General features: G+C 35.2%; 1 protein-coding gene across 2 annotated transcripts; it reads left to right on the top strand.

The window, feature by feature from the left end:
• Window positions 1–513: 513 nt before the first annotated feature.
• LOC103960156 (myosin-6) lies at window positions 514–12,274 on the top strand. 2 transcript variants are annotated; one of them, XM_009372597.3, is made up of 39 exons: window positions 514–846; window positions 1,953–2,081; window positions 2,211–2,354; window positions 2,473–2,618; window positions 2,711–2,867; window positions 3,019–3,077; window positions 3,181–3,340; window positions 3,466–3,615; window positions 3,701–3,837; window positions 3,960–4,106; window positions 4,251–4,352; window positions 4,797–4,854; window positions 4,942–5,043; window positions 5,263–5,300; window positions 5,424–5,550; window positions 5,675–5,845; window positions 5,963–6,094; window positions 6,183–6,292; window positions 6,392–6,452; window positions 6,664–6,841; window positions 6,938–7,143; window positions 7,374–7,493; window positions 7,788–7,886; window positions 8,065–8,277; window positions 8,458–8,597; window positions 8,707–8,827; window positions 8,966–9,010; window positions 9,115–9,195; window positions 9,271–9,441; window positions 9,569–9,712; window positions 9,854–10,039; window positions 10,271–10,396; window positions 10,493–10,563; window positions 10,645–10,744; window positions 10,829–10,885; window positions 11,044–11,100; window positions 11,227–11,307; window positions 11,410–11,492; window positions 11,752–12,274. In XM_009372597.3, exons 1-39 carry the CDS (start codon window positions 844–846, stop codon window positions 11,870–11,872), a joined length of 4,533 nt encoding a protein of 1,510 aa, XP_009370872.2. In that variant the 5' UTR covers window positions 514–843; the 3' UTR covers window positions 11,873–12,274. The 2 variants fall into 2 exon arrangements, with proteins under 2 accessions (XP_009370872.2, XP_009370864.2); XM_009372589.3 differs by having other exon boundaries at window positions 8,458–8,606.
• The last annotated feature ends 11,349 nt before the right edge of the window (window positions 12,275–23,623 follow it).

The following is a 23,623-nucleotide window of genomic DNA, read 5'->3' as shown; positions in this document are numbered from 1 at the left end:
TTCATGCCATATATATGAATGATACACTGTAATTTTTTGTAAAGTGATTAATTGTAAATAAAAACTGCTTCTACCAAATACAAATCATGCGATTAATCACCAAAATTCTCTTGCATTCGCATCATTTTTGTGTCGTGCATGGCCCGTATGATACTGTGAGTGAAAAAAAAAAAAATGTTTTTACTAGTTTTAAATCTCAAATTATTTATAAATCCTTTAACATTTTTCTTACCAGTAAAATTACGATAAAAAAAACAATTAACATTCAATAGCGAAAGCGGTCAAGTACTGCTCATGAAAAGAAGTAGAGAAATAGAGAGAGTTTACCGCGTCCGGAATTCGATTAAAAGGTCAAAGTTTTCACACAAGTCCCGTGTGAAGTCCAGCGGGACCGTGTCTTAAAATTGCGTAATTACAGTCAACATCCAAGGGCAGTTTCGGAAACTCAGGAAGTTAATAGGCGTTTTATTTTGTTAATTAAATCGTTAATTGGAACAAAATTATGTTAATAAAACTTTACAGAGACCCGAAAAAATAAAAACCAAAGTCGACAGAACAGAGAAAAACAAAGAGCAAGAAAATCTAGTTGGAAAAAAACAGAGGGGGGCTTAATCTCTTCGGCAAGTTATTTGGATTTGTTGGAGGGGTTTAAGCTTCTCATATGTCATTCAATTTTTTTGATTAAATTATTTTTTGGAAAGAAAAATCGGCAAAAATTGTAGTGGAAGGAGGAGAAGTTGGAAGCTTTTGTGGTTGCTGGAATTGGATGGTTTCTGTTGGGAAGGGCTGGGAGTAGATCCAGAAGCAAACCCAAGTCCCTGATCTGATCAGTTTACTGTAAAAATGGTATTTTTATATATTTTATTTATATTTCTGTTGATTTTTTTGGATAGTTCATTGATTTGGAGTTCTGGGATTTTGATATTGTATGTAGGTTGTGTTTAAAGATTGGAATTTGTTGATCATTTCATGGTTGTGTTTGCTTTACTTGCTTGTGGACTGATCTGTGCTTGGTTTGGAGGAGAACAGAGATTTGATTTGCTTTCGTTGTTTTTTGTTTTGGTTCATTTGGTCGGATTTGTTTACTTATGCTGTCATGTTGAAATGCCCGTCTGGATTTAGTGAGCAACCGCTTCGAGCTTTGTCTTCGGTAGCATAAACGTATTGGCTACGTTGCTTAAAGTTTCGGAATTTAATTGACAGGAATGAGACTTTATAACTCAATGTGATTGAACTGAAATGCCCGACTGTGTTCAGTGAGCAACTGTTTCGAGCTTCTTCTTCGTAGCATTGACATGTTGGCAACACTGTTTAGGGTCTAGGCATTTATTTGACTAGAGGGAGACTTTGTAACTCAATGTAATCAGTAATTTGGATGTCTGTTTCTGGGGTTGCCCTGGCAATGACTCATTGGTTCAGCTCCCGTATGCAATATGTACTAGTATTCAGGCTGCAGATTTCACGAGCATGCCTAAATCAGTCACTGAACATCAGTTAGATTTGTTTGGCAGTAGGAATATAGAGTCTTGGAAGTGAAACTGGGAATGATGTGGTTGTTTTTGAGTTGCCAATAATTTTGAGTTCAGTAACTGAGTTTGAACTTCAAAAGGTTCATTATTCAGCTTATTTCATGCTGAATCTAGCTTAGTTATCAGTCAACTTATTTAAACCGCTAACACTCTCTTCCCGTTTGAGTGGTTAACTATTTTTTTTATCAATTATCATAGAATGCATTATTTTCTTTATCTTCTTTATTTTGGATTGGATCACTCCTTTTTTTTTTTTCCTCTCAATTACATGTATGCTGACTCTTCTGCTTAATTCTGTTGAGTTCCTTTGTTTTAAAAATTAAAAGAAAATCTTTCGGATACACTATGTGTTGTTGGCGTTACAATAAATTCTTGTTCTAATGATCCACTTGGTATATTAACTATTGGGACTCTTTACTCCAGGCTACTGCTATTAGTCTTGTGGTTGGATCTCTTGTTTGGATCGAGGATCCTGAAGAAGCTTGGCTCGATGGTGAAATTGTGGAGATTAAAGGTGAAAACTACAAGGTTCTCTGCACTTCAGGAAAGACGGTGGGTGCATTTTATTTTTGTTTACCACAAATTTGTGCATCCCGACCTCTGTAATTATGTTCAATGTTGAATCATTTAGCCTGTTCTGATAGTTCTATGGATCTTCCTTGCTTTCCCTATTTCTCGCAGGTTGTCGTTAAAGCCTCAAATGTCTATCCTAAAGATGCTGAGGCCCCACCCTGTGGAGTGGATGATATGACCAAGCTGGCTTATTTGCATGAACCAGGTGTCCTAGATAATTTAAGGTCAAGATATGATATCAATGAAATATATGTAAGTATTGACTAAATTAAATACGTTCTTCCATCTTCTTGCGTATGTGAGTGTGCTTTTAATTTTAACTTTTAGTATATGAAAGCCAATGATCTGATGTACTAAATGCTGCTTCCAGACGTACACAGGGAGCATTTTGATTGCCGTGAACCCTTTTTGTAGACTACCTCATCTGTATGATAGCCATATGATGGAACAATATAAAGGGGCTGATTTCGGTGAACTAAGCCCACACCCGTTTGCTGTTGCAGACGCAGCATATAGGTACATTTTCACATTCTCACTACTTATTTGTTTATTTATGTGATTTCTTCTTGTCCAATGGTGTAAGGTTCCATTGGTTTGGTTGGTTACAGACTTATGATTAATGACGGAATAAGTCAGTCAATATTGGTTAGTGGTGAGAGTGGGGCTGGTAAAACAGAAAGCACCAAACTGCTTATGCGCTATCTTGCCTACATGGGAGGGAGAGCTGTTGCCGAAGGGAGGAGTGTTGAGCAGCAAGTCTTGGAGGTACCCAGGATTTAGAACCTCAGTTTAAGTTGCAAACAGATATGAGAAGTCATAAGATTTGATACAATTTATGATCCACAACTATTTTCTTTCTTATCTCTGTTTTATCTTTGTATGACGTTAATATGTTATGGTTACTCTTGACTTTCAGTCAAATCCTGTTTTAGAAGCATTTGGGAATGCGAAGACTGTTAGAAACAATAATTCCAGGTGAGAGGGTCTTTATTCAAAATGTTTCTTCACGTCTTGAATTTTATGTTTACTACATGCTCGATTTGGGTATAACTTTATTTGCCTGTCTTGATTGCTGCAGTCGTTTTGGTAAGTTTGTGGAGCTTCAGTTTGATAAGAATGGGAGGATCTCCGGGGCTGCAATAAGAACATACTTGCTTGAAAGATCGCGTGTTTGTCAGGTGTCCAGTCCTGAAAGAAACTATCACTGTTTCTACATGCTTTGCGCTGCACCACCTGAGGTAAATGAATCTCTTAATATGAAATTAAATCCAACTAGAAGCAGAAACGCTTAGTCTCTGTTTTCAGGCAAAGCTCAAGGTTTCTTCTCTAACAATTTGGATTGATTTTTCTCTGTCATCTCCAGGATGTTCAAAGGTTCAAATTGGGACACCCAAAAACATTTCACTATTTGAATCAATCAGATTGCATTGAATTGGATGGGCTTGATGATGCTGAAGAATACATTGCTACAAGGAAGGCAATGGAGGTTGTTGGAATAAGTACTGAAGAACAGGTATTAATGATAGAGGGTACCTTCAAGTGTTAAGATTTCTCATAAGTGGCCTTGAATTATAATTAACCTTTGCAACTGTATTTAGGATGCCATATTTCGAGTTGTGGCAGCAATTCTACATCTCGGAAACATTGAATTTGCAAAGGGAAAGGAAATGGACTCGTCCATGCCGAAGGACGACAAGTCTTTGTTCCACCTAAAAACTGCTGCTGATCTTTTCATGTAATTATGCAATTTCATCGACACATTGTCACACACAAGCTGGTGCTCTTATATTAAGTTTGCTTCTCCATATTCTATAAATTAATAAAATGCATCCTTTTCTTTCAATGAATTTTGTTCAGGTGTGATGCGAAGGCGCTAGAAGATTCTCTTTGCAAACGTGTTATTGTTACACGTGATGAAACAATCACAAAATGGCTAGATCCAGAAGCCGCAGCTGTCAGTAGAGATGCTTTGGCTAAAGTTGTTTACTCGAGATTGTTTGATTGGTAAGCTTCTATACCAAAAAAAGTTTGACTGAAGATATAGTAGTATGGTCTTTCCTTGGTTTTACCGTTTACTTAGATTTGGAACCATAGTTGAAACTGAGGTTACTTATGCTGGTATCACTGTAATTTCCCTTGTTTGTGCAGGCTGGTGGATAAGATTAACAGTTCAATTGGTCAGGACCCTGACTCAAAATTCTTAATTGGAGTTCTCGACATTTATGGATTTGAGAGTTTCAAAACTAACAGGTGCTTCATTGGTATTCCTTTTGTTTACATAATTGACATGAAATAGTTTCGTCAAGTGAAGAAGTGTCCCCCTTCCTCGATGATAGTGTGCGCATCAGATGCAAAATAGTTGGAGCATAATCTCCTATCAGTTACTTTCAAGTCATTGCTCTCATGATCATATAGCAGTCCACTGTGCTCCACTGAATATGCTAGGTTTCAACCAGATCCTATTGAGTATTGTAAATTTATCGTATTAGGTACCACTCATATGATCTTCCCACTTCGGACAGCCTAGGGTTGGTCGGAAAGTTCACAGTTTGTAAGAGAGACATGATGGTCCTGGTATCCATAAGATGCATTGAAAATATGATTTACATTTCAGCTCATTAGAGTTTGATAATCCATTTATTAGAACTTGTTTGGCTCTTTCTCCTGATGCATGGTTGCTTATGAATTTTGCAGTTTTGAGCAATTTTGCATCAATTTGACAAATGAGAAGCTTCAGCAACATTTCAATCAGGTTTGTCAGTCAATGGACTCCCTATTTTCTCTATCCTCAGCACTTCTTCAGTACATCTAATCTATGTTGCTTATTTTATTTGGGCAGCACGTTTTCAAAATGGAGCAAGAAGAATATACAAAAGAAGAGATTGATTGGAGTTACATTGAATTTGTTGACAACCAAGATATCCTGGATATGATTGAAAAGGTTTGTGCTGTCTAACTCGAATACTGTAATTTCTTTCTATGTTGCTATTTAACACCATGTATTTATATGTATATTTAGTTTCATTTTTTTGTGAATGTACTGTTCAAGTAATTGTGTTGATTTGGTTTTTTGTTGTTATAATTTTCACATTTATTTTTATGATGATTCTTGTGTCAGAGTTCTTATGATGTTTTTAAATTTAACTCTGTTTTATTTCAGAAACCTGGTGGGATAATTGCTCTTCTCGATGAAGCTTGGTGAGTAAAATAGTTTGGATTAGCCTGTAGTTTTATGTCACGTTGATTTCCTTGACTTACCATTGTTTAAAAACTATTTTGACACTCTTTTATGGTGCGATAACTGAGGCTTATTTTTTGTAGTATGTTTCCAAGATCGACACATGAAACATTTGCTCAGAAGTTATATCAAACATTCAAAAATCATAAGCGCTTCACCAAACCAAAATTGTCGCAAAGTGACTTCACAATTTGCCATTATGCTGGTGATGTAAGTATACTTGTTTGTCGACCTCTACGGTTACTGCTAGTTTTAGGGATAAATGTAATATGTTGTGGTTATAGAGTTTAGAGTCTTATCTGTACCAAGTAACAGGGTTTAATATAACTTTCAGGTCACTTATCAAACTGAACTGTTTCTGGACAAGAACAAGGACTATGTGGTTACTGAGCATCAAGCACTTTTGAGTGCTTCTACATGTTCCTTTGTCTCGGGCATGTTTACGTCATTAGTTGAGGATTCATCCAAGTCGTCAAAGTTCTCTTCAATAGGTTCTCGGTTTAAGGTCTGATATCTTTTCTTTTCTTTTTTTTTTTTTTTTTTTTTAAATTCTGTTTAAGCAAATGATTTGTATATTTTCTTGTTTTGTGAGTTATTAACACCTCATTTGTACTTTATGCAGCAACAACTGCAACAATTGCTTGAAACTCTCAGTTCTACAGAGCCACATTATATCCGGTGTGTAAAACCCAACAATGTTCTTAAGCCAGCGATCTTTGAGAACAAAAATGTCTTGCAACAACTTCGGTGTGGGGTAAGAGAATGTTGATATCTTTAGGTTGTTTTTTTCCTGATAGTGTTGTAATTAAGATTCCCGGCATTTATACATGGTCTGAATTCAGGGGGTCATGGAAGCAATCAGGATAAGCTGTGCTGGATATCCTACTAGGAAAGCTTTTGTTGAATTTGTAGACCGATTTGGCCTCCTTGCACCCGAAGTTCTGGATGGGAGGTATTTATGCTTTTTGTTATGGGTTGGGGTTTTAAATCTTGATTGGTCACATCATTGAAGTTCCTAACATTTTTTCTTTCCGCTTATGTTATACTTTAGCACTGATGAGGTCAATGCTTGCAAGAAACTTTTAGAGAAGGTGGGCCTAGAAGGTTATCAGGTAAATGCTGATCCAATAATCAATTTTGCTTCTCAGCTTGAAATTCTAATACAGTGATGCTCTCTTTTGAAGTTGGACCTTTTTTTTGGTACTGTTGTTGTCTTAATTTAATCCTTGCCGGAATGATGCATTTAATTTATATTATCCTCTAATAGGCAAATTAGTGTTCTCTCAAACTAAACCTAACCTACTAGCTTATTCATGTTTTCAGATTGGTAAAACGAAGGTCTTCCTTCGGGCTGGTCAGATGGCGGAATTGGATGCTCGTAGAAGTGAGGTCTTGGGAAGATCAGCTAGTATTATTCAAAGGAAAGTTCGCTCTTATTTGGCTAAAAGAAGTTTTATTTTGCTCCGTCTTTCTGCAATACGACTCCAAGCTGCTTGTAGAGGTAGATTAGTTAGATGTTAATTTGAGTTTTCAAGAACTTTTGTCTATTGATTCCTTGAGGCTTATTGCTGTGATGTTATGGTCATGTCAATTGTAGGACATCTTGCTCGACATGTCTATCAGGGCATGAGGAGAGAAGCTTCCAGTCAGATGATCCAAAGGCATTTGCGCATGTATCTTGCTAGGAAAGCTTACAAAGAATTATATTGCTCTGCTGTATCTATTCAGACCGGTATGCGAGGGTTAACTGCTCGTAATGAGCTACGCTTTAGAAGGCAGACCAGAGCAGCAATTATCATCCAGGTAAAATGATAAAATAGATCAATGTTATAATCAAAATCTGCAGCTCTATTTTTATTTTGTTTTTCTTAGCCATGTGGAAGTTATGCATGAAATTCCAATACCACTTTTTTGAATTTCAAAATGTTTCAAGGAGTGATTTAAAACTTTAAATGCCTATCATGCCTTCCTATTGCTAAAAGGATTTAATGTTTCATATATTTTTCCTAAATGATTCTCTTTGGTGATTGCAGAGTCAAACTCGCAAGTTCTTGGCACGGTTGCAGTATAGGAAGACAAAGAAAGCTGCAATTACCACACAATGTGCTTGGAGAGGAAAGGTTGCTCGTATTGAACTACGAAAGCTTAAGATGGTAATAAGCTCTCTTTCTATGTTTTCTTTCATAGCGAGGTCTGTTCAATGAGACATATGCATTATTAGGTTTAAGTTTGGACGTTTTAACTGAAGAATAGAATCTTTTGGAGATGTATCCATCTACAAGGTTTGGAGCCCGATAATTTTCCCAAGTGCCACCGAAATAAGATTTCTTGTCATGTTTCTTTAATTTTGTTTCCATTCTGTAGCAGCTGAGAAGTTAAGTTTGTTCTTTCGACTGTTGGCAATTAAATCTTAGTGGGTCTCATTTCTTTATTGTTATATTATGCAGGCTGCAAGGGAAACAGGAGCTCTCCAAGCTGCCAAAAATAAATTAGAAAAGCAAGTTGAAGAATTGACATGGAGATTACAGCTGGAGAAACGCATAAGGGTATGCATGATAATGAATTTACTAAAACGCGTGTAAAGTTGTTATACTGGTGTTTTGGCTAGGCATACAACAACTTAGATTGTTCTTTGCATCATCTTCTTGAGCAAAACTACTTTGGGGATGGTGGTTCTTGCTATCCTGTGTCTCTCATTTGAATGCTATGTTCTCTTGCGTGTAGGCCGACTTGGAAGAAGCCAAAACACAAGAAAATGAAAAACTACAGTCTGCTTTGCAAGAGATGCAAGTTCAATTTAAAGAAACGAAGGCGATGCTTGAGAAGGAGCGTGAAGCCTTAAAAAGAGCAGAAAAAGTAGTCCCGGTAATACAGGAGGTTCCAGTTGTTGACCATGGCTTGATGGAGAAGCTAACCAATGAAAATGAACAACTTAAGGTAAAGTGCTCAAAAAGTATAGAATTTGTTGTCGAGGACTGTACTTTGATATTTTAGAGTTGATACATCAAGAATGTACGCTAACTTTGGGGGAAATGAACTCGTACATTTCTATTTGCTGATAAATTTTAACCTTGCATCCCTATTTACTTATGTGTCTTGCTGATTAATATGTTGCAGGCTTTAGTGAATTCACTGGAGATAAAAATTGACGAAACAGAAAAGAAATATGAAGAGGCAAACAAAATGAGTGAAGAAAGGTTGAAGCAAGCTTTGGAGGCAGAATCACAGATTATTAAGTTAAAGACGAACATGCAAAGGTTATTTGAGTAAGCTTCTTTTGTCTGAATATCGTTCAAATTGCGACTAGTCATCACTCTCTCGCTCGCTCTCTCTCTCTCTCATAGTGATTGTTACTTTCATTCGCAGGCTTGAAGAGAAATTTGCTGACATTGAGTCTGAAAACAAAATTCTTCGGCGACAGCAAATAAGTACACCTGTTAAAAGGGCACATGAGCACCCACCAATTCCACCAACTCCAGAAACTCATGTAGCACTCCTCTCTTATCTTTCCCTTTCCTCCCTCCCTCCCTCCTTCCCTCCCTCTCTCTCTCTCTCTCTGTGTATCTCTATACACACACACACACACCCACCCACCTCTTTATTGATTTATGCTATTATTTCACAGAGAGTAGAAAATGGTCACCATTTGAACGAAGAGAGCAGAGCCAATGTAATTTTACTTCTCTCTTCTCTGTTGCTATCAATCTTCTTTTATCTTTCTCCCTCATATAGCTGCTCCCTATCTTTTAGTAGTTGACAGAAGCGTCTTTGCAGGAACCACAAAGTGCAACACCGAAGAAGTTTGGCACTGAATCTGATAGCAAGTTGAGGAGATCACTTGTTGAACGTCAACATGTATGTTCTAACTAATACGAACATCCTTTGATTAGGTTGGCTTCTTTTAACATCATGCCTGGTCCTTTTCCACAGGAGAGTGTTGATGCTCTTATCAATTGTGTCGTGAAAAACGTTGGGTTCAGTCAAGGAAAGCCTGTTGCGGCCATTACCATCTACAAGTGTCTTCTCCACTGGAAATCTTTTGAGGCTGAAAGGACTAGTGTGTTTGATTGCCTCATCCAGATGATTGGTTCCGAAATTGAGGTAATGGCATTACTTTGTATAAGGTTTTCTGTAGGAAGTGAAAAACAAAACTGAAATCTGATGCTTTAAAGCATGAGAAATATGACAGAAATTATGCATAATCAATTAATCTGTCTATTGATTCCAGAACCAAGACCACAATGATCACATGGCGTACTGGCTATCAAATACATCTGCATTATTGTTCTTACTCCAACGAAGTCTGAAGGGTGCTGGTGCAGGTGCAAAGAAACCACCCGCTCCGACATCTCTCTTTGGGAGGATGACCATGGTATCCAGTCTTCAATATAATCTTTTTTCTACTTTCTCTTTGGTTCTTTTTGCTTTATATTTCGTTTGGAATGCATTATTATTTTGATTATTTCTTGGACATTTCACTCCTGTTTTATATAATATGGTTTTGAAATTGCAGGGTTTTCGCTCATCCCCTTCTTCTGCAAACCTTGCACCTGCACTTGATGTAGTACGCCAAGTGGAGGCCAAGTACCCAGCATTACTATTCAAGCAGCAGCTTACAGCATATGTGGAGAAAATATATGGCATTATTCGAGACAACTTGAAAAGAGAGTTGAATCCATTGCTTTCTTTGTGTATCCAGGTACGCTGAATTTTATTTGACTTGTCTGACTGGAAAAAAAAGAATCTTAGTCCTACCAAGAGGTGCAGCGGCCGTGATACAATTTTGGATATAAATCCAATTCATCTCGTGGTTTTTGACTTTTTATGTCTTGTTCCTAAACATTTTGAATGAGTCTGTTGAAATTGGTTTCATTATCCAATTGTTTTTGTTTTCTTCACTTCGAACTTTGTTTTTTCATCTGTCATACAGGCACCAAGAGCGTCAAAGGGTGTACTAAGATCTGGTCGGTCCTTTGGGAAAGATTCTCCAGCGAGTCACTGGCTGAGCATTATTGACAGCCTTAGCACTTTCCTTAGCACATTGAAAGAAAATTTTGTAAGAAACTTATTGTACTATTATATACTAATTTTGGCTAATGCCATACATTTTACTTTGTGTTATTCCTATCCTATTCTTTTTTTGGGGTTTCAGGTGCCTCCTGTTCTTGTCAAGGAGATCTTTACTCAGACTTTCTCCTATATTAATGTTCAACTGTTTAATAGGTAAGTACTTTTTTCTGCTTGGATGTTTCATTGGTTATGCTGAAAAGTTCATTTATACCGGAGCATGTTCTTCTTTTCCAGTCTTCTTCTACGTCGTGAATGCTGTACATTCAGCAATGGGGAGTATGTGAAATCTGGATTGGCTGAATTGGAGCTGTGGTGTTGTCAAGCAAAAGAAGAGGTGATTCTCCCCCTTGTTTGTAATTGCTCAATTCATCCTTATTTATTTTCTGACTTTCGTTGGCTTCATCTCCCTGGATTCCAGTATGCGGGCTCATCGTGGGATGAACTTAAGCACATAAGACAAGCTGTTGGTTTCCTGGTAGGCTTAACCCTCTTTGTGTCAAACGAAACATATTCGTGTATTTGTCATTTTGTTAGTGAACTCCATATTGTAGGATATATCTCTCATTATAATTTATTTCATTAAATAATTGGCGATGGAACTTACTTGATCTTTAACTCACATTGACTTAACAGGTCATACATCAAAAGTACAGAATTTCATATGATGAAATCACCTATGATCTGTGCCCTGTGAGTCTCTCTTCTCTCTCTCTCTCTCTCTCTCTCTCAAACAGTCCAGCTTATTCTCCAGAGACTCCCACTCAACCAACACTTTTTCTCTCGTCTCTCTCTGATATTAATTCTTCGTTTCTTCAGATCCTGAGTGTTCAACAGCTGTACAGAATATGTACTCTCTATTGGGATGATAACTACAACACCCGAAGTGTATCTCCAGATGTAAGCTTGTTTATGACAATATCTTCTTTAGTTAGCAGTATTTGGATTCATATCGTCCAGTGATTTTTGTTCTTAACAATCACCATATTTATCATTTTACAGGTAATTTCCAGTATGAGAGTACTTATGACTGAGGACTCGAACAATGCTGTCAGCAACTCATTTTTGTTGGATGACAATTCCAGGTGGGCTTTCGTTTTCTCATGTGTTCTCTGTTGATTAATTACTGGAAGAGTTTGTATGACAGAGAGTGAAGGAAAATGACCATACATGTATAAACTTGCATGAATGCATGCAAAGCAATGCATAAAATGAAACCATGCTTTCTACGGGATGCTATTGAAACTGTCTAGTGATTGAACGTTTATTTGCTTTATTTAATTTCCATTTACCCAGTGAAGACTGGCACTTTGAATTGCCACTAATCCGTGCTTGTTAATATAGCATCCCCTTCTCGGTTGATGACCTCTCTACGTCCCTGCAAGAGAAGGAGTTTTCAGATGTCCAACCAGCAGAGGAACTTCTTGAGCATCCTGCCTTCGAGTTTTTACATGAGCGAGGCTAAGGAAGCTTGGACATGATTTTCCCTTGTTTTCTCTAGGTAGGACAGTAATTCAAATTCTATTGCATTTGTTTGTAAATCTTTTTTCTTCCTTTTCTTTCCCCGTTTTATATCCATGCCCCTTCAGTAAAATTCTTTATTCATTCTTTTATTTGGGCATTCAAAGTGTAAAATCCTCGCCGTCGAAGGGGAAGCAGATACGTGGAAGTGGGTGTGCATTCTTTTTTCTTTCTCCTTTGTCTAGTTTCTTCTGCCAATCTATGCAGGAAGATAGATATTTGGAGTACACATACTTTCTTGTAGTGTGGTGGCTGAGCTATTTCTTTCTCCACCAATTTTTTGTTTGTACAAAGAAACAATATATATACAAGTCTTACTACATAATTTTAAGGTGTTTTTGGATCAGATTCTGGCCTTTTTTCTGCAGTTATATGACAGTTTTATTCATTTTGAACTTTTTGTTTCTGGCTCAAAAGATTTAAGAGTCTGTTAACTAGTGAGATTCTCTTCGTGCTGTCGGGTTCGCCTGTTATGGGAGCTGGAAGTAACGATTAGATGTGAGAGGGCTGGGAGACGATGGACGTTTACGCCGGCCCTGCCAAGAATTCATGCTTCCAGGACTGCAGTGTGTTGAATGATGAGGGTACTAAAAAGAACAGAAGAGATGGAATGCCTATGGTGTTTCCCAATTCCACTGAGTTACAAAATGGGGCTATTTTCTACGTCCACTAAAAGCAAATTGTATTGTGGAATTTTGGGTTCCTCTACCCAAAACCTACTAAACAATAAATGAATGGGGATATCCTTGAACTCGAATGAATATCATATTGAGGGATGGTAAATTATGCAAGGTGGCTTGATCCATATAATGTGATGGTAAGTTCCCATTCCGATGATAAAATCTTACCTACAGGCAACAACGTTCTTCTTTTCGTCACATAACTTGTCATGTGATGAGAGATAAAACTTTTGTTTAGCCCATTTAAGAAAAAATGGATCCTCTCGCCAGTCATATACAACTGTCGACACTCAAGAGTTTGTCTCCTCAGAAACCTAAATGACATGCAATAAAGCCCTCTTGTGCATCACCATCTTTGACTTCAATTTTTTTCTCTTCCTAACTGTTTCACCTCTCTCTAAACCCTAAACCTAAAGTCCAAAAACATTGAAATCAAAGAACAAGTTGATGAAATATCTAAATTCTTAGCAAACTTGATTTCCTAAACATAAATGCACACCGACATCTTGAAAATCAAAGCAAAAATTGATTCAAATCCTTTTGTTTCTCCCTAGCCATGAGGATTTCACATGGCACTTGCCAAGTACCTCCATGTATTTCACAAGGGACTTCACCGTGCCCTTCTCAGCCACAAGAAAATCCTCATTCCTCACTCTGCCTCTGGACCATATAGCAAATTTAGATTGGACCACCCTATGATTTTCTTCATACCAGTACAACTGGCCCTTCGTCGGCTTGGTTTGTACAGCTTGCTAAACCAGTCATATTGCACCTCATTGGACCCTATCCACTGAAGGCTACTTTGGGTCCATGTGGTTAAATTATGAGGATCACCTGACTCAACCAATTTTGTCACTCCGGTATTTTGGTCCATGGCTTGTAGGTCCCTTCTCTATCTAATCTCCTCCTGCCACTTGGAAATTAGACAAAAACCACACATCGGGTTATGCATGCAACAAAATTTTATCTGGCTTTATTGGGTCCATTTCTCAGGCATTCGTGTACACGGTTACAAAACGTTTTCTTTCGAGTGCGTTAACTTGTTATGTTGTTAAACTATTGATGAAGTAGAATTACGTCTGGATGTCCTCTCTAAAAAATTTAGTGGAAGTTCGTTCAAGTTGAATAAGTAATAAGGTTAGTACAAAAAGTTATCTAACATTTAGGGGTTATCTCACATTGGTCACAACTTTTAAAAATACTTTCAATAACTATATAACGCTTTGAAAACTGGACACTTATTAGGTCACTATTGTTAGTTAAGAACTGAATACATGTGAGGTCATTATCGTTAGTGATGACGTAAGAAAATATTGAAGTTGGTTCACTCTCACATATCTATGGAGCTATGAATTCCCAAATCGGCCCCTTTTAACAAGTACATTTAAGGTTTAACTTGGCTAAATAAACTCAATTTGAGGATTCATAGTTTCATAGATGACATGTCAATGAAAATCAGCTTCATTATTTGCCTATATCCTCACTTCACACTAGTAACGCTATCAGTTAACGTTGATGACCTAATGAATGTCAAATTTTGTAAACGTTGAATGGTTACTAGCTCGTACAATAACATACTAATCGATAAGATTCATTTGTATGTTTGCTGCCCAAACCCTAATCTATATCAATTCCTTTGACTGTAATGATACAAGCTAAGATTCATTCTTTATATCAAACAAGAAAAAAAAAAAAAAAAAAACAAACTAGGTAGCCGACGTGATATAGAATTCGCAATCCTAAATAATAATGTACACTCTAAATTTGTCTTTTACTCAATCGAGGATGAATAAGATGATACCTAATGGGAGAAGTCCGAGTGTGTCACTTTCATTATCACATGGCACATAAAAAAAATCCAAGTTGAACCTCTCTTAATTTGTAGAGCATCATTTTCATATGGCTTATCATATTTGTTTCCAATTTGTGGTCATGATTTGTTCAAAGTTTTCCAATGATTGCAGCCAAGAATTCTTATCATCGGTTACGTTACGACAAAATGTTACTGTGAATCGTTTATACATACATAATGAGTGCTATTTGTAATTAATACAATACGCGAGTTAATTTCAAAGTATTTTTGGTTGTACATATTTGGGCAAGCATACCTCTATTGGTGAAAGACAAATTAACCAAGCTTTTCAAATACCTAATTTGTCACCAGTATAACTGTATACGTATAATAGTATAAGTTGCCAAAGTAACCAACTGTCGTCTTCGATGCAGAATCTGACAGCTGACTAAAAGGGTTTTGAGAAGGAAGCGTTTTGGTTAGTAGCACTAATGCTACTAATTAGCATAATTAAGCATCTCACACCGCATGTTGATTTTTCAATAACTAACTAACTAATTAATTTATATACTAAAAGATAATGAGCTCGTTTGAAACTTCTTTTAAAATGGTTGAAAACGGTTTTGTCAAAATATTTTTTGAACCAATCTGTACAAATTCAAGTGAATTCTAAAAAAATACTTGAAGTGCTTCCTACGAGCACATAACTGGAGCTTTTATAACCTAAAAATGTTTTTTTTTTTTTAAAGTGTTTTCAGTAATTTTAGAAACACTTCTGAACGAGCCTAAGGTGGTTTGCCACAACCATAATGAAAGAAAATAGCAAAAATAAGAAATAAAAAATCCAAATGCATTGATTTGGTCATAGTCAATGGTGCCCCTCTTAATTAGTATAATTGAACAATTATATGGATTATGGAGATCAATTAGTTGGTAAAAAATCAAGGTTTATAGGTGATGATGGGTGGCCGATCATATATCTGTTGCACATGTATTAGTTGGGTAAAATGGAATTTTAATTTGCTAACAACAAAGACATTTGACTAATTTCTCACTAACGGTATAATTGAAGTCACTAATATTATTCCAAAATTGTAGTTACAATCGGCTGATCCATGTGGTCTCATGTGTTTCAAGGAATCGAGATCTCTTTGTTCCTATCTGGTCAAACTCCATTCATGACGTAATCGTAGGCTAATCTCTAATTGTATATGGTTTAAGGGTCACGTTCTGGTTTGAAACCCTGAACGAGTAGTTCATCAGAAATATTATAAGATGCTTGCAGTTAATGTAGTTGCAAAGTTAGTTAAGATCACCCATTCATGTTAGAGAGTAGTGAGCTTAACGATTTTGTTCAAAGCATAATCCACATATTCAGAGGTAGAATCGCCGACTTTCTCCGCATTTAGTTTCTTTTATTACTAGAGTTTAGAAACTATTTCTTATAGTTTCAACATTTTCCCTCAATATAAATGGTCAAACGGTATATTAATTAGTACGTTTTTCTTTTATTATCAGGATTTTGAATCTCAAATGTCTAATCTAGTTCTACTTATCATTCTACATTCTACGTGCGCTCATCACTAATTAAATTTCAGTGACTTACTAATCAGTAAATAAGTTAATAAAGCTTTACTGGAAAACGTTGAGCTCTATAGCATTGCCCTCTGTTCATTTGATGATGATTATATACCTCTGTATATTATCATCTAATTTTTTTTATCAAAGATTGATTTAGCATAATACTAAGCGTGGTGGTTGCAAAATTTGGTTTGCACAAATACTAAACAAATGGTTGACTTTCCCCACATAAAACCCAAGTGACTCTCTACCCTCTAATTTTTGGTATTTTTGTTTTTTCTTCAAAATACTAACCCCATCATAAAGTTTTGACTTTCCAAATGGGGAAATACCCGGGTCTCACCCACTAATAATAATGGTTTGTAACTATAAGATGGGTCACACCACATGGATTGGATTTGAGTAGTAGCTCTTATTGTGGCATAAATAAATAAGAAAAAACACAAAAAATAAATAAAATTGGTAGCTCGCATGACAAGATACTTACATAAATTTAATTTCTGGACGGTTAGGATCATTCCATAGCGACGATCATACTCCATCAAATTTTCTGTAGTTGCAAAGCTAATCCAACGTGTCGAAGCCGGCCTTAGATAGTGCCTGACATGTGGAACTCTGCATGCAAATACTGAAGCCATGAAACATTCATAAAAGTAATAATTTTTTCCGGAGTTTCTTCTCTACATTCTGCTCTGATCTACAGTAGCCACGGTTCGAGGACAAATGCAGCTAGGGTTTCGAGGACCAAGTTTAAATAAGATGCATTATTTTTGTTAATAATTGAGTTGCATGGCAGCTTTGGGAGGATGGAGAAGCATGAGACTGCGCCAATGGAGATTGACGTGTCTATGTGCATGAATCTCATAGCACCTAAAACACCCACGTAGACAAAACATTATTTTTTGTGTTGGGCACGTAGATATATTTATTGAAGTTCCAACTTGCAAAACTTGGTTTCTCGAGAAGCCTTGAGATTCTGACAGAAAATATGAGTTTAAAATTCTTGGAACTGTATAGTGAAGAATGTGTCCGAAGAGGGAAGCTAAAATAAGGCAGCATCATATTGTATCGCTACGATTGAATTGATTATGGGTTTATTATTATTTGCACCCAGTAAATATGGAATACTTTCACTCCAAAATTATGGTGAGCATGAATATTGAAATGATGTTATTAAGTTTTGAGATTTACATAGTAAATCTGTTCATTTTACATAGTAAACCTGTTCATTTTAATAAAATCAATAAATTAAGTGGTGACGTTCACTGCCACCACTTGAAGAATAAAAATACATTCATAATTTGAAGTTGTTTCCAAATTGATCCAGCGTTTTACAAAAGATACATGACCTAGGAAAATTACAATTTATTATAATCTGGAGTTTTCTTATGTATAATTGGTCAGGGACCAAAATTTTGTTATGACTAAGTGAAAATTATGAGGAAATTGTAATAATAGCTCTTCAACTTTAACTTAATTGGAGTAATGGTTTACTCAAACTAAAAATCCATGGTCATTGGTCCCTTAACTCATTAAAACATGCAATTATAGTCATTTTCACCAACACCGTTAAAACTTCTGTCAAAATGAGTCACATACCACACATGTGAGGCTGAATTAAGGGGCAAATATGGAAAACCAAATGAGAAATATTATAGCAATAGTCCCTTAATTTTAACCAAATTGGAGAAATAGTTCTTAACTTTTACCCAATTGGAGCAATGATTCCTTAACTTTAACCCAGTTGTAGCAATGATCCCTTAACTTTAACCCGGTTTTAGCAATGGTCCTTCCAATATGACTCATTTTGACGAAATTCGGACAGAGTTGATGAAAAGAATCATAACTGCACATTTTGATGAGTTAAGGGACCAGTGGTCATGGATTTTTAGTTAAAAGACCATTACTCCAATTGGGTTAAAGTTAAAGAATCATTGCTACAATTTTCTCAAAACTTACTCTTATATAGGATATCACTATAAAGATATTTATTGTATATGGGATTTTGTTCTATTATGTCCATCATAGTTTCACCATATAAATGCTTGAGTTCAATGCGTAGAGCTACCTAATCTTTAGAAGTGATTTTAATTTGGTCTAAAACTTGTAAAATAGTAATTCTAAATAATTATCTAACAGTTGAAACTTAGACATTTGTCTGTCGCTAGAGCATAAGTATTGACGTGAACAAATATATATTGAACGGTTTGTTTAGATGTTCGCTACATGTCATCTATAAATCTTTGAATCTACAAACGGACCGCTTTTTAGCCAAGTTAATGTTTGGCTAAAAAAGGTGGCTTTGAAAATTTAAAGTTCTATAAATTTCCTGATAGTAAAAATCTAAAATTATCTTTCAATTTGTTTTGTTTACGCAATTATTCAACGTTGGTGACGTAATCATCTAACACTGATGACCTGATAAATATCTAATTTTCGAATTTCAAGTATTTATCTAGAATATTGAGTTTACCAGTATACATATCGAAGCCAAAATATTTCTAACTTCATAATCATGTTGACAACTTATTTGCATGAAATTTTTTTATACTAGAAATAGTGCTTTATACATACATGCATTAGCTATAAAAAAAACTAGACCTAAAAAGCACTAAATTGAGCTACACTATTAAGGTAGTTCTTTGTATCTATACAATTTTCAATTAAGATAATTAAGTCCAAAAAAATATTTTTTGTAGCTAGTAGCTACACCTCTATTAAGTTTGTCACAATAATAATAAAATTTGTTTGGTAACTACACTTCTATTAAGTTTATCACAATAAAATTAAATTTTGTTTGGTCCTAATTACATTATTACAACATAGAGATTCTATCATAACTTCAAAATCTTAATTATAGTCAAAGATATTCAAGAGTATCATATATAAAATATACATTTAATCCTAATTAATCAGATGAATTTGTTTAGTGAGTATGGATTAGTCAATTCATATTGTTATACTAAGATGATAATACCAATTAGTGTATGAATTGAGTACCACAATATGGGAAAGGGTATTTACTTAACTATATACTTATAGTAGTTTATGATTAATTAATTGGAAAAACCATGTGACATCTATAAAACTTGGTTTATACGACCTCTAATCCCATTTTTTAATCAAAACCTCACCTGAATCCTCTCTCACTCTCACTCTCGAACTTGGAAGACTATCTATGAATGGATTTTGACGGGGTTTGTGGTATAGTTACAACGGAAGGGGGCGGCACCTAGGATTAAGAGAAGGCTCCAATAGAAAATTCACATAAAAATTTGGAAATAAATAACATAAAATATAAAGCCCGATGCCACATGCAGGCCTATGGTAGCGCCAGGTGCAATGACCCTAAAATGGTCTTTGGGTGATTAATTAGGAGATAACTTGAGACTTCATTCAAACTGTGTTACCGACCTCATCAACCGATTATATCCTATAATATAACATTACACTAAATATTAGAGAGACTATTTTTTATACTATTCGTAAAAAAACATGATGTGGTGTTTGATGATATTTTTTTTAATGAGTTATAGAAGGAATCAAACCAACCGTCATATATATCCTATGTTCTATAATGATCTAAAAACTGATATTTCTGGCAATCTAAAAACTGATCTTTCTGGCAATATTATGTGGGGTGCGATCATTGACGGTTTCTTTTGACTATTATTGACACAATGAAAAAAAATTCTATATCTTTTTATATATAGAAAACAAAAATATATTTTAAAATGACTTATTTAGACTGCCACTAATAGCTACCCTTATATTATAAAATTATTACTATATAAAAATATACTTATACCTGTTGGAAATTTAGTTATAAAATTGAAGGAATGAGCATTATTTATTTTTGACAAGAGAAAGCATTTAGTTTTAAATTTTTTTGGGTTAGATGCGTTTTTATGTTCTTTCAACCAACGATAAAGATAATTACACTGAAAAAATTCTAACTTAGCCACATAAAATAATCACACTATTCTGACTAATTTGACTTAATTTATATTTGCTTTAAATTTTATTGCTAGTGAAGAAACAATGATATTACACTGGAATTTATGAGGTCATCCACTTCCAAGGGATCAATGATTCGATTTAACAAACACATAGTCCATGTTCTCGTTCACATGCATGTGATTAACACAATGCTGATTATTGGGGAGTTGGAATCCTTAGTTTAGGGCTCTAATTAGAATCGTATATTATAACAACTTTTAATATATATATATATATAAGTATAGCTTTTATATATCAAAATTGGGTAGCATATGCTACACTGTACTAAGTTAACATCGTTAGAGAAGTTAAAAAAACAAGGGAATTTATATAGAAAAGCCGTTCCATTGCAAATTGAAGCCTAAAACGAAACTGAAATAATTTCCTAATTTAGTACTTCAATATGATCTTTTTTTCATAATAATATGAATTTGAGGTACATCAAATTAGATTTATGTGAATAATAGATTTTTTTCCTTCTTTTCAATCAATACTACAAGGATGATCAAAGTTTCAAGATATATAATAAGTGTATGAAGATAATATAAAAGCCTAATTTAATATGAGGCCCAAACTGCATGTCTTATATTCGCTTTGCTTTTAGGCCGCCTTTATAATACAGTGACGTAAAAACTACGTAATAATTTTCGCGTTTTTAAAAGTTTAAAACGTTAGTATCGAAACATAATAAAAATACTATTCTTATCACATATTTATACTATCTCTTTAATAGAGATGAGACTCATATATGTTCAAGTCCTAACTTTGTTAGAAAGATAGTACAAATAATAATACAAATAGATAGTGTAGCACTACTCAGAGAGTAAAGTTCAAGAAATGCGAAGTTCCTCCTAATGGGGTTATACTCTCTAAAATTGTTCTACTTTCCAAAAGAAAGGCTGAGTTTTTATTGTGATCACACACTGCTAATTGGAAACTTTACACAATTTCATTGGTAATAAACTAGTGATTCTTTTATTTTAACAGATGCTTATTTGGCCATCCATGTTATAATCGACTGACAAGCAATTTCATGTAAAAAAACTACTCTTTGCATTTTCTTTCAAGAGAAAAAAAAAAAACCCTACTCTAAATTAAAAAGTAAAGACCATGTCATTTATTGCACTCACTAATATGTTGACCTAAAATAGAATGTCATGAATTTTAGGCTTGACCAAAACCCTAAGCAAAATGTTAATACTGGTATCTTGGTACTAATCATATCATCACTAAGATTTTATGTTCGCAATACAAATATGTAGAACAAATCTAACCACATGCGATAAATATTCCTACTCGAATTAATTAATCAAATTTTGGTATTGTTTGTATTTAGTCAGCCACATGAAAGAAAACACATATGGAGGTTTAATTTTGGAAAGAAGATCTTTCAAATCTTTCCCAAGGTTGTTATGTGTCCATATAAATTGGTATAAGATTATCTTTGTATTTGGAGCCGTTGATTTGTGAGGTAGGCGAGGTGTATATATATATATTCTCCTAACGTTGTTTAAATCATTGGGCAGTCGCCAACTCGATTATCTTTTTTGCTAAACAATAATGAGATCAAGCTTTAAAAAGTTGTTGTAAGTGATATGAACATGGAGAGAGAGAGAGAGAGAGAGAGAGAGAGAGAGAGAGAGAGAGAGAGAGAGAGAGAGAGAGAGAGAGAATCATACTCTCTTGTAATCTTTTGGGGTCCTTTCTTAATCATGAATTAGACCTAACACTAAATTTTAAATTTTATATATTCCATTTCCTACCAAATAAGAGAAATGGAAAACGTTGCTTCTGGTTTGACCAAGAAAGAAGTGTGAAGACATGTTCGCAGACTACAAAAACTAAATATTTGTGTAGGAAGATGATGAATAGGAAAGAAGGATAAAAGAATATATTTATGTATACCTAAAAGGAAACTAAAATCTTTACCTACCCTCTAATTAGATTTTCTAGATAATAATTAAGAGGTTCACTGTGACATCTCACATCGCTCAGGGGAGTGATCCTTATATGTATATTCTCATCTCTACCTAGCATGAGGCCTTTTGGGAGCTCACTGGCTTCGGGTTCCATGGGAACTCCGAAGTTAAGCGAGTAGCGCGCGCGAGAGCATTCTCAGGATGGGTGACCTATTGAGAAGTTCTCGTGTGAGTTCCCAGAAACAAAACTGTGAGGGTGTGCTGGGGGCCCAAAGCGGACAATATCGTGCTACGGTGGAGTCGGGCCCGGGAAGTGGTCCCGCCCAGGCCGGGATGTGACAATTTGGTATCAGAGCCTAACCCTGGTCGTGGTGTGCCGATGAGGACGTCGGGCCCCTAAGGGGGGGTGGATTGTGACATCCCACATCGCCCAGGGGAGTGATCCTTATATGTATATTCTCATCTCTACCTAGCACGAGGCCTTTTGGGAGCTCACTGGCTTCGGGTTCCATGGGAACTCCGAAGTTAAGCAAGTAGCGCACGAAAGCATTCCCAGGATGGGTGACCCATTGGGAAGTTCTCGTGTGAGTTCCCAGAAACAAAACCGTGAAGGTGTGCTGGGGGCCCAAAATGGACAATATTGTGTTACGGTGGAGTTGGGCCCGGGAAGTGGTCCCGCCCAGGCCGGGATGTGACATTCACCAAAAAACAAATTAAACAAAAAATTCATATGGTATATACAGGACCAGATTCCATCTTATACATGTGTGTTTATCCATAAGCTGTTTCTGTAAAGATGGACGTAACCAACCCTATGGTCTGGCATTAGTGTTTCGATTTTGAGATATAGGGCAGATGTTGTCAAAACTTCCATATAATAAAGTTGTTGAAATTTGACCATAATAAGTCTAAAATCTCTAGAAAAGTTGTTATATATGTATTTTGATGTGCTAGTCACATATATAATCTCATGAAGAAAAAAATACTTAAAGTGAATTTTTTTTTTTAAAAAGTAGGGTAATGCTAGAGAGACTAAATTTCTAAACTACATGATGTGTCATCAATAGAAAATAAGCACGTTAATCAGTATTTAAGTAATAATCCAATCATTAATAACCACATCATTTAGTTTATAATATTTAGTTCAAAAATTGGGTAATGCTAGGGAAACTAAGTTTGTAAACAAAATTTTATAACCTAAATGACATGTAAGTTGATGATTGGATTAATACTCAAGCGTTAATAAATATGCTCATTTCTATTGGTGACACATCATTTAGTTTGTAAATTTTATCTACAAATTTAATTTCTATAGTATTACCTTTAAAAATTTAGTCTGCTTAGCATAATAAAAAAAAAAGCACATAGCACTAAAGTAGGTGCTTCTGGCAAGCACTTTTAAGTGGTTTTTTTTATTTATTTTTTTTTATTTTTTTATAACTAATATATACTTTTTGAAACTTTTTTTTAGAAAAAATTTTGAACTTTTTTTAAACACTGTCAGAAGTACTTTTAATAACCTCAAATATACCCAAAATTTCCAATTCTTTACTTGATCTCCAACATGCAATTAGGCAATCGATATGTTGCATATTACCAACTTCCTTTTATTAAAATATAAGTGATGCGAGAGAGATTATATTTTTAGGTCATATTTGTAGACTATATGATTTGACGGTTGATAATTGAATTATTTTATTAAATCATCAAATTTGAATCCAACA

This window comes from the organism of the source record quoted next, unplaced genomic scaffold (genome assembly GCF_019419815.1).
Source record: "Pyrus x bretschneideri cultivar Hongxiangsu unplaced genomic scaffold, Pyrus_bretschneideri_v1 Contig10, whole genome shotgun sequence".
Classification (NCBI taxonomy): Eukaryota; Viridiplantae; Streptophyta; class Magnoliopsida; order Rosales; family Rosaceae; genus Pyrus; species Pyrus x bretschneideri.
The sequence above is the reverse complement of the archived record's forward strand: the minus strand, read 5'-3'. Positions and strand labels throughout refer to the sequence as shown.

Bases quoted from the DNA above. Each gene is read 5' to 3' on its own strand.
- LOC103960156 (XM_009372589.3), top strand. The intron at 4,107-4,250 runs GTAAGCTTCTAT...TTGTTTGTGCAG, and splicing joins TACTCGAGATTGTTTGATTG to GCTGGTGGATAAGATTAACA. The intron at 10,040-10,270 runs GTACGCTGAATT...TCTGTCATACAG, and splicing joins TGCTTTCTTTGTGTATCCAG to GCACCAAGAGCGTCAAAGGG.